We start from the raw sequence: 10,782 nt of genomic DNA on the forward strand, positions 1-10,782 counted from the left end.
GTTTGGCCGAAGCTCAAAAGAGGGAAGCTATACTAAAGAAGAAGAAAGTTGGACTTCATATCATGCAGGACTTCATATCTTCTAACAGGGCTCCATGGTTTGGTAAATTTATGTTTTTTTAACACCTTTTTTTGTTGTTCACCTCGTAGAAAGAACTCATCCTACGATTTGGATGCAGTAATGGGCCTATTGGCTGGTTGCCAACATTTTCATGACATATTATCTAGAATGCCGATAAAACTGCCCCTGTCCCTACCTTGGTGACAAGGGCGAATCCGCACCACCAGCAAAAACTGTTTTGCCGAAGTATGAAAAGAAAAGCTATTATGAAGAAGAAGAATAACCAGATCATGCAGGACTTCGTATCTTCTGTTCAAGGACTCAAGGCAAGCTACATTTCTCAACTTTTACAAGGCAGTCAGAGTGGCAAAAGCTGCTTATTATCTGGCAAAACAGGCAAGAAAGACATTACTGGTCTATGGATGACGGCAGGGATTCAACGTTTACAAGGCTGATTGAAAAAGAGAGGACTTTTTAGACATTCTGTTGAAAGATGCTTATGATACGCCATACTTTAAAGCGAGGGATGTGATCCTGCGGTCTGGTCCACAACTTGGATACGAGGACTAGGATCCTCCGGTCTGTTCCTGTGCAGTTCCAAGATTATCATAGTTGATAGATGTTTTTGTGTTCCAATGTCTGTCTATTTATTATGTGGCTTTTATGTAAATGTTAACAGAGAACAATGATGCCTATGGCTTGACCATATCACTCTTTTTTTTGAAGCTAAATCTTGTCTAAAATGACCTTTGTAGCTTTAGCCATTCTAAAATCCTGAGGTTGTGAGATGCAACACACCAACAATTAACAGACCACTGTGACCGCAGAGGAAAAGCTGATGCTAAAAAAACTCACGTTTAATGAAACAGAAGTAATTATTCAGAAGAAGTTTTCAAGGAAAGATGAAGAGATGATAATGAAGTCATGCCACATCTGGCATCCTTTCTGTTAACATTTACATGTTAGCCACACAATAAATAGACATTCGAACATAAAAAAACAACTATAAAAATTCAACTATCAACTATGATAGTCTTGGAACTACACGATCTTAGTCTGGCAATTCAAGTTGTCGACCAGACTGCAGGATCATATTCCTTGTATCCAAGTTGTAATAAGCATCTTTCCACAGAACGCCTAGTAGTTCATCTAAAAAGTTTTGTGGTTCAGTATCAGCCTTGTAATCTTTGAAGCCCCAGCACTAGTACAGTAGTGTCATTTTGCTTGTTTTGCCAGATAAGCGCTGTTCCACTTCCTTGAATGCCTCTTAAAATATGAGAAATGTAGCTTGCCTTGGAGTGTTTAATTTTAAATGAGAGGCGCCCACAGGTTTAAAGGAAGCCTTGGCCATACAAGGGACCACACTCATCGGTACAGCTCTGGCAAACATTATTGACCTTTATGCTACTGCAATTAGGTCTACGGCGAAAAGCAGAGGCAATGTGGTGGAGAAGCTGAATAACTCCTCGGGAATTGCACTGCACACGAGGACTAGAACAGCCATGTTATTAAGCAAGTTTGAGACCAGCATCTAATCCCTTCAACACTTGATAAAGATAAGTTACTCCAATACAGAGAGAAACAGACTGAAGCAGCTATTGGCTCTGCAGCCATATTGCACACATTAACTCCGTATCCTCCATAATTTGTTTCTTCATAATATAAACCGTAAGCAAATTTTGCTGTCTTGCCTTCCTTTGGCCAACCGTGCTTCCACTTTTGTTAGAGAGCTTGCTTGACTTGAAAAGCTGCACCCCTTTGAAAACTAACATAAACATCAAGCAGATGATCATGTTTACGGTTATCCTCCTGCAAAACATCCTTGTTGTTACTACATCATCCAAATATATACTGTAAACATAGATGATTTTTAGGTTTTCACATGTGAGCACTATTAGTAAAACTGAAAAATGCATGCTGAGTATGAATATTTAGTACTCTCACCAGATACATCAATATCAGAGTCTTCATCAGATAGAGGAGGCATATTCATCATCTGACTGAAAAGAATCAGGAAGAGGAGCCTGGAAAAAATCCACCTCCGTAGTCATATCCCTGCTGTTTCCTTCATAGATAACTACATCAATCATCATAAAAATTGTAAATCAAGAGGAAAGATGAGAAGATCAGTAATGAGTGACCAAGTGGATCTCTTTAAAGCTTGTAACATTTAGACATAGACAGCAGCAGCTATTCTAATATGTGGAAATGACTCGGATGAGTCAGACCCAGCTCAATTGTATATGGACATATGCATGACTGATAAGTGTAAATTACTTAAAAACAACTTAGGGATAGCAGCAATAAGCCAACAGGTAAAAATACCACAATAGTACCGATGATATGAGTTCGAAACATGTAACCACCAAAACTCTATATCTTTATCGATCAAAAGAATAAAAATAAAAAGAATAAATACACCACAATAATTAATGATACCTTGTTGTGCCAAATTGGATTTGATCTCCTCCTGTACAATTAAGTGCAAAGAAAGAAGAAGCCTCCACTTCTGTACCCCCATGCTAGAGAATATAAGACTCATAACTCAATCCTCCTCATCTAAAAGAAAATCAGTTGTAGCTACGTAGCCCTGTTCTCTCATCAATGCAGTCAAATCCTTCAAAACAGCACGAACTTCACCAGCATTAATATGAAGTTTATCCCCTGCTACAAATAAGTTCAGCTTAGCATTCACTTCAATCCAGCTACATCCAGGAAACTTTTTCAATCCTCTTTCTTTCATCAAATTCCGAACTCTGTTGGATGCACCCCAGTTCTTAGATGCTGCATATAAATTAGAAAGAAGCACATAGGATGAAGGATTATCAGGTTCCAACAAAATAAGCTTTTCAGCTGCCTTCTGCCCCCGTATTAAATCCCCATGTATTTTACAAGCTCCGAGTAATGTAGCCCAAACCCCAGCTCCAGGTTCAAATGGCAATTTCTCAATCAACTCTTCAGCTTCTTTGAGACGTCCATGGCGCCCAAGTAGGTCAATCATGCAGGAAAAATGATCATCTCTAGGTTTGATCCCAAACCTACTTATCATAAGATTGAAATATTCACGACCTTCTAATACCATTCCTCCATGACTGCACGCTGTGAGGACTCCTAGGAATGTGATATCATCAGGTTCGACATTTGCATGCTTCATTTGTTCGAAGATCTTCAGTGCTTTCCCTGCATAGCCATTTTTCGCAAATCCAACAATCATCGAGTTCCAGGAAACAGCATCTTCTTTGTTTACCATTTCCTCAAAAACTTTCATTGAGCTCCCAATATCCCCACATTTAGCATACATATCTACAAGAACACTGCACGTGGATTCATCCAAGTCGAACCTGGTATGAAAAGCAAGACAATGAATGACTTTCCCATCCTGTAGGGCTGCTAAGCCAGAACAAGCACTGAGGACACTGGTAAAAGTGGATTGATCCGGTAAAACATCATCATTACGCATTTCTCTAAAAAAACAAAGAGCCTCCGCGCTATTGCCGTTCTGAGCATGTCCTGAAATCATACAAGTCCATAAAACTCTACTTCTTTGTTTCGGGAACTCCAAAAAGAGCTTATTTGCATCTTCAGTGCTTGAAGATCGTAGGTACATACCCAAGAGTGAGACACCCGAAAACTCATCATCAATTAAAACACCAGATTTTAAAGTATCACAATGAACCTGCCTTCCCAGATTCAACCTTGATGATGCACTACATGCAGTTAAAATGCTGGCGAATGTGTACTTCGATGGCTGCAAACCTTCTGCTTGCATGTCTAAAAACTCCTTTACTGCTTCATCTGCATTGTTGTTCTGAATGTACCCTGCAATAAGGGCATTTCTAGAGACAACAGTCTTTACAGGCATCTCAGAAAATACCTTATTTGCAGCTTCCATGGCCCCACACTTTGCATACATGTCAACCAGAGAACTTCCAGCATAAATATTCAAGTAAAGACCCAACTTCAGTGAGAAGCAATGCACTTGTTTACCTTGCTCTAATGCTTGCCGATTTGCACTGCCACTAAGAATACTAGATACTGAAAATTGATCAGGCAAAAAGCCATCACATATCATCTTCCTGAACAATCTAAAACCTTCCTCCTCTTCTTTTTCATGCACGTACCCAACAATAATAGCATTCCAAGAAACAATATCTCTCTCTGGGATGAGTTCAAATTGCCTTCTTGCATCTTTTAAATCACCAGACTTAGCATACATATCAACCAAAGCATTTCCAACAAATAAGTTCAACTCTAAGTTCTTCTTGATTATAAATGCATGAAATTGCCTACCCATTTCTAAGCTTTCCCACTGACCAAATGCGCTAAGAACTTTGGTGTAAGTAAACTCATCAGGTTCTAGACTAGAATTTCTCATATTGGAGAAAATTTCTTTGACTTCAAGAGATTGTCTGTTCTGTGCATAACCTCCTAACATAGCATTCCACACAACAGTATTTGTAACATCCATTGCATCAAAAACTTTTCTAGCAGATTCCATAGAGTGACACTTGGAGTACATATTTACCAATGAACTTCCAGCGTAAACACTACAATCCAACCCTAGTTTGATAGCCTCAGAATGAACCTGCTTTCCTAGATTAAGATCTGTAAGATTAGCGATGGCACTTAAAACACTTCCCAGTGTAGATCTTGTTGGTTTAACACCAACCAGATGCATATCTCGAAAGAAACTAACAGCTTTTTCCTCAAACCCACTTTTAGAATGTCCCTTAATCATTACATTCCAAGCCACCACATTGGGATTTGGTAGTTGGGAAAACAAATCAACTGCCTGGTTCAACCTTCCTAGACCAACATAGGCGGTAAGTATCGTAATAACTGCAACTTCATCTGGTTTCTCAACGACTCGTTCCATTTCTTTAAACAACTCGAGAGCTTCTCTGGGTAAGCCAACTCGAACATAACCCGCAATCATTGATGTCCAAGATACAGTATCAGGTTTATCAACTCTATCAAATAATTTCCGAGCATCTGGTAAGCAGTCACATTTAGCATACATATCAATCAAAGAACCCCCGCAAAAGGAATTTAACTCAATACCTGTCTTGATCGCATTGCAGTGAAAAACCTTACCTAAACCCACATTATTCAATTTCGTACAAGCAGAAACAACAAAAGCAAATGTGTACTGATCTGAAACAGTGTTAGAATTACGCATCAACCTAAACACCCTGACGACCTCTTCTGGAAATTCCGATCTTGAATACATAGACATGATTGAATTCCAGGCAACAGTATCTCTTCTATCAAGCCGGTTGAAGACCTCCATTGCGAAATCAATCTCACCACATTTACCATACAGATCAACAATTATATTTCCAAGTTTTCCTTGTAATCCATACCCAAGACTCAGGGTCTTGGCATGGATAATTTTGCACTTTTTTGTAGCTTGAGATTTCAGATGAGGCATTTTGTCGCACACATGACGGGATTGAATACGTTTGCATTCTTGTACACAAGTATATAACAGATTGCTATATGTATAATTTTGGTTTGTGACCAGCTGAAAATTTTGCTGTACCTCTTCAACGGCTAGTACAGCATCCGTGGTGAAACATACACGGCGGAGAGATAACACAGAGTTCAACTTGAGTAAATTTGACGTGCGCACATGAGTTGCACGCATTCTTTATGTTTGCGAGGTGTTTAAGCTGATTCTGATCATCCGTATGCTTGACTTCATTTATATTTTGGCAGAATGTCCTTTGTTCCTGGACGAAGTCCTGTCCACTGTCAACATTAAAACAAAATGTTCCTATCAGATGTTGTGACAAATGTATGAAACACAAAAACTGGTTCTATCAAATGTTATGATAAATTTATGAAACACACAGAATAATAATTTGTATCTGCTTGAACTACTGTATGTTATCAAAAAAATAAACTAATTACAGAATGACTTACTCATGATTCCGACTTTTCAATGTCTCTGTTGCTTGTGTCGAAGCTGTACTTGAGCATTCCAACCTCCCTTGCCTTTCATTTAAACTACATAAAAACTATTCTCACTTAGGCATTTCTACAAACACTTAACATGTTCCAGTTTTGGTTTGGGTTGAAACCCTGAAGTTTATGAAGAGAAAAGCACAATGATGAAGAAATCTGAGACCTGTAAGGCAAATGTAATTTTGTTGGTGAAAACTATTTCAGCTGTTTGTTGTCAAATTATTTTATCTTTGACTTCTCGGATGATTTATGCTTTGCTTTGAAATCAAAGTTCATGAGGAATATGGTCCCCTCCGCAGATACGCACTCATGACGGTCCATGGCCATGCTCACAATATTTTTACATTTTAATATCTTCTAGGCCCACGGAGTTTTGGACTAGGATTGACTAGTGGTCAAATTTCCCTCAACTGTACAAGTCATGCTCCAGGTTAACAGACTCTACTCGGTTTAGAATCTAATACAAGCTTGTTGGTATCTCTTGCTAGCCTAGATATTTCAGAAATAGTTCTAGAAATGACATTCTCTAAGCAATCCGTGCTGCAAAAGGAGAGCACTCATGTCATCAAATGGGCAACTTCATAAGCTGAATGGTTAAAAGATCTAGTAAAATAGCAAAATAACATCAACTGGTCAACGGAGCTAGAATTTAATGGTTGATGTCTTTGGTGTGTGCGACGGATACCTTGAATTCCAGGTTAGAAATTCACTTGTAAGATCTTGCTAACATTCCTTACAATCAGTTTTTCGAATTTGAGAATATTAAAAAGTTAACTCTAAACCCATATTTTTCACCAACACCAATCTCTCTAAGATTACTTCTCTATTTTTCGAATTTCCTTCCTTTTGTTACTCTGCAGAATAAGCACCACATCAACTGAATCAGCTGTAATCTTGCAGAGGCAACACAACCAGCTGTAAGCGATAATCAACATTTTCCATGATCAGTTGTGCTTCTAAAACCAGCTAAACGAAAACCACCAACACCAGTAAGATGCACCAGGCCAGAAACACCTGAAGTCAATTTGGTGGATAGAAGTGCAACAAAAGAAGAACTGAAAACAATAAGTACATTTTTTTCTTTACAAGAGTCTCCTTTGTGCCTGAATTTTCCACAAAAGAGGAATCTAAGGTACGGGAAACTGTCGTTTCAGGTTTAAATAAATGAAAACCTAGTAGAACATATTAAGCATCCAACATTACAGGTTAGTGAACAGAAGCACCAATAAAGAGAGAAAAAAACAACAAGGAAGAGAAAGAGAGAGAGAGACTGAAAGTGATAGTTATCTTCAGCCAATCACACACCTTAAAAGAAGAAACCACAAGGCAGATAATCTAGTCTAAAGCAGAAAAAGCACAGTATAAGATCAAACACCATGAATGGCAGTTTCCCTCTCATTCTTTGGTTTTACACATGCTTTATGTGAAAGCTAAGCAAGCTTCTAGATACAAACTATGAAACATATCCATGAAACATCCATAAATGTTTTAACAATCAGACAACAAAATCAAATACAGCATGAGATAATGTTTCATGTCTGACATGGCCATTACTTTAAGAATGTTTTAGTCATTTTATCTGTCACTTCAAGAGTCAATCCCTCACCTAAAAACTCAATTCCCTCCTCAAATCTATTGCTTCCCTCCTATTAACAAGACACCATAAACCTACTTCCAACAATTAGATAGGAGAGAGCAAAGAAACATCCAGAATCTTGTAATGTAATCAGAGTGAAGGGAGAAAACTCACAACCAGAGTTTTAATTAAACATAAGAAACAAAATTATCCATGCATCACAAATTTAGGCAGATGAGAGAGATTATCATAGTGTTGACACCTGAGTAATAAGAAGCTGAGAGGGATTTCATAGTGCTGATCGCCTGAGTAATAAGCAGCTGAGAGGGATTATTATAGTGTCGATCACCTGAGTCTGTAACGCGTCGTATCAATTTCCTCACCAAGAGTAACTCGGTCTAACTCATCAATAACATCATCCAATGGACTACGAACAGTGTATCTCTTTGAAGTTTCTCCCATAGCTCCCAATGATGTGAAGGTATTTATATGAGCAATTGCGTCGACATCTTCGAAATAATCAGTTGTTGCTTCGTTGGAAATCATCTTCAACAATGTTGTTTTCGGTTCATAACTATCAAGCACGGATTCATCATATAAAAATATGATTTCTCCGTTCTTTGCAAGTAAAATCGGGTGAAAGTTCATCCCACGGGAACCTACTACGGCTTTATAATCTATATCAAACTCCAAACGCCATCTCTCCTTCAAGTCGCTTCTTCTCATCAATGCCCAGATTTCCACGTGCAACTTATCCACATAAAGACACAAATGCCTTCCCAGTGCTACAAGTCCACATCTATCTCCGTTCCGACGGTTTTGCAGACAAGGAGGGACAGATAACACTTGAAACTTCTCATCAGCCAAGTCAAAGGCTACAACTTTTTCTGTGAAATCCAATAGATAACATCATTAGCATAGGTACCCCTACCCCCGCTCAGAGTACACAGCCGATGCAGAACTCTACCTATGGCTCTCCACCCACAACCACTGCCAAGTGTGTATACTTCTACATTTCCTTCCCAATAGTTTTGGTAATGGATTCTAACAACCTTGTACTCATTGGTTGACCTAACTTATCCAAATCCACATGCAGTATCATACATGCCAACCTGTGCTCCCTCAATACGATCAGGGTCAACAAGTTCTTTCTTCGGAGCAACTAGTTTAGGAAGATAAACATATTCTCTGGTAAGGGGATTATAAATATAGATGGGATCTAGGACAATATCGTGAAGTTGAAATGCACAAACCAAACCATTGCAGGAGCCAACTAAGTGATTAAATAAAAGTTGGTTGTGCATGGGAGGATGATAGATCCTTTTCAGATTTTGATCATAAATGTATTTCTCATCAGGGCTAATCCTATCACTTAGTTGTCCTCCATGAAAAAGTAAAGTTTTGTAGACGTCCGGATGGTCAAGGCGACAAGCAAAAAAGAGACAAGACTCCACCTTAGCAGCTAGATTATCATTGCCATCATTACCACCATGGAGATGGTTAAGCAGGTGACTGAGGTGCATATTAGCAAAGTTACTTCCGCGGATGAGAGTTACCCATTTCTTACAAACTAACTTGCACTCTAGAACTGACTCTGCTGGAACCCGAGAAAGTATTTATTGTACGATATCCGAGGGAAGAGACTCCATAGATCCTCGTACTAATAACAAAAATCAAAAACCCGAAAGTAAGAAAATCTAGTTTCAGAAAAAACTTCGGTGGATTTTCTTTTCTACAGTGTTAGACCTTGTTATTCTAAAGGTCTCAATAATTCCTAAAGTAACACTGAAACCTATAAAAGAAAATCATCTATCAGATATTATGACAAATTTATGAAACACCCACAGAATTAATAATTTGTATGCACAACTGTATGTTCTCAAAAAGAAAAAACATTACAGAATGACTTACTCGTTATTTCAACTTTTCAATATATCTGTTGCTTGTGTCGAAGTTCCAGTTTAGCATTCCAACCTCCCTTGCCTTCCATTCAAACGATTCCATCGTTATTCTCGCTTAGGCAATTCTACAAACACTTAAAATGTTCCAGTTGAAAAGTTAAAGCTTAAGCTTATCACTCTGAGCAAACAAACTAAGCCCTTCGACTAAAAGAAATTGTGAAGACAATAAGTTTGATTAAAAATGAAGAAAAATATGAGACCTGTAACTGTAAGTTTGATTTACTTCAAGACACTGAGCTTTCGGTTGAACAGATTTATAGGGTATTTGGATACACTGTTAACTTAGCCGGAGCAAGGGAAAATTTTAACACTATTTCAGCTTTTCGTTGTCAGTCTATTTTAGACTTTAGTCGCCGAACAAGCAGATCCATTTTTTCTTTGACTTCTGGGTTGACCTGTGCTTTGCTTTTGAATTAAAGATGCAATAAACTTAGTAAACCTTAGATTGTATCTCTCGACCCCAACATGACTCATGACTCAACCGACTTCAAAATTCTGGACAAAATAATTATAGGGATCATCCTTTTCTACTAATTTAACCATCTCAGTAATCTAGTAACACGGTAACATGTTAAATGGTCTAATTTGTTTTGTCTAAAACGACAACAAACTATACATGACTACAATTCTACTAATTTAACCATTCCAGTGATCTAGTAACATGGTAACAGGTTAAATGTCCTAACTTGTTTCGTCGGAAGCGAAAACAAACTGCACATTGACTATAAATTTCAGAAATGTAGGGATCATGAGATGATCCAAACATTTCTGAGGGTTTCAATCCAAATATAATAATCTAAACTAAGTGAATTAAAGTAATATAGGTTTATTGGATCAGTCGGAATCAGAGTGAAATAACTTGAATTTTTCTGAGTCTGCATCTATTGTTGGTGTCTAGGTGTCTATTGTTGTATATATTTTGTTGCCCGTTGTTGTTGTTTCAATTGTTGTTGCGGTCTTAGAAGTTACCAGACATCTTGAGTTTATGAAATAGAGTTCTTTTATAGAGAATCAAAAACCAACTTTGGGTTTTCACCACCACGATTCACATCCACAAAAATTAAAGAAAACCCAAAACAAATAAACCAAAACAAATAATAGGAGATGAAATGCACAGTCTGATGATATTATCAAACTAATAAGAATGCAAGAGTAAAAACGATTAAAATCTAAGAACCAAAAAGCAGACGATATACAAAAGCCCAAAAGTTAGTTTTA

At 37.9% G+C, this 10,782-nt stretch overlaps 1 protein-coding gene and 1 long non-coding RNA gene across 3 annotated transcripts; both read right to left on the minus strand.

Moving 5' to 3' along the window:
• Positions 1-911: 911 nt before the first annotated feature.
• On the minus strand, positions 912-6,369 carry LOC113319395 (pentatricopeptide repeat-containing protein At3g09040, mitochondrial-like). 2 transcript variants are annotated; one of them, XM_026567654.1, is made up of 4 exons: positions 5,986-6,369; positions 2,500-5,811; positions 2,005-2,125; positions 912-1,869 (listed from the first exon to the last, which is right to left on the minus strand). In XM_026567654.1, the coding sequence occupies exon 2, from the start codon at positions 5,705-5,707 to the stop codon at positions 2,606-2,608; it is 3,102 nt and encodes a 1,033-aa protein (XP_026423439.1). In that variant the 5' UTR covers positions 5,708-5,811; positions 5,986-6,369; the 3' UTR covers positions 912-1,869; positions 2,005-2,125; positions 2,500-2,605. The 2 variants fall into 2 exon arrangements, with proteins under 2 accessions (XP_026423439.1, XP_026423438.1); XM_026567653.1 differs by having other exon boundaries at positions 2,005-2,137.
• A 999-nt stretch (positions 6,370-7,368) lies between these two features.
• Positions 7,369-9,894, minus strand: LOC113319283. The gene is made up of 2 exons (XR_003345289.1): positions 9,515-9,894; positions 7,369-9,263 (listed from the first exon to the last, which is right to left on the minus strand). It is a non-coding gene; the product is annotated as an uncharacterized LOC113319283 (long non-coding RNA).
• Between the last annotated feature and the right edge of the window lie 888 nt (positions 9,895-10,782).

The sequence above is a fragment of the Papaver somniferum genome, chromosome 10, assembly GCF_003573695.1.
Source record: "Papaver somniferum cultivar HN1 chromosome 10, ASM357369v1, whole genome shotgun sequence".
Taxonomy (NCBI): Eukaryota; Viridiplantae; Streptophyta; class Magnoliopsida; order Ranunculales; family Papaveraceae; genus Papaver; species Papaver somniferum.

Coding starts and splice junctions, on each gene's coding strand:
- LOC113319395 (XM_026567654.1), bottom strand. CDS start 5,707: ATGCGTGCAACTCATGTGCGCACGTCAAATTTACTCAAGTTGAACTCT.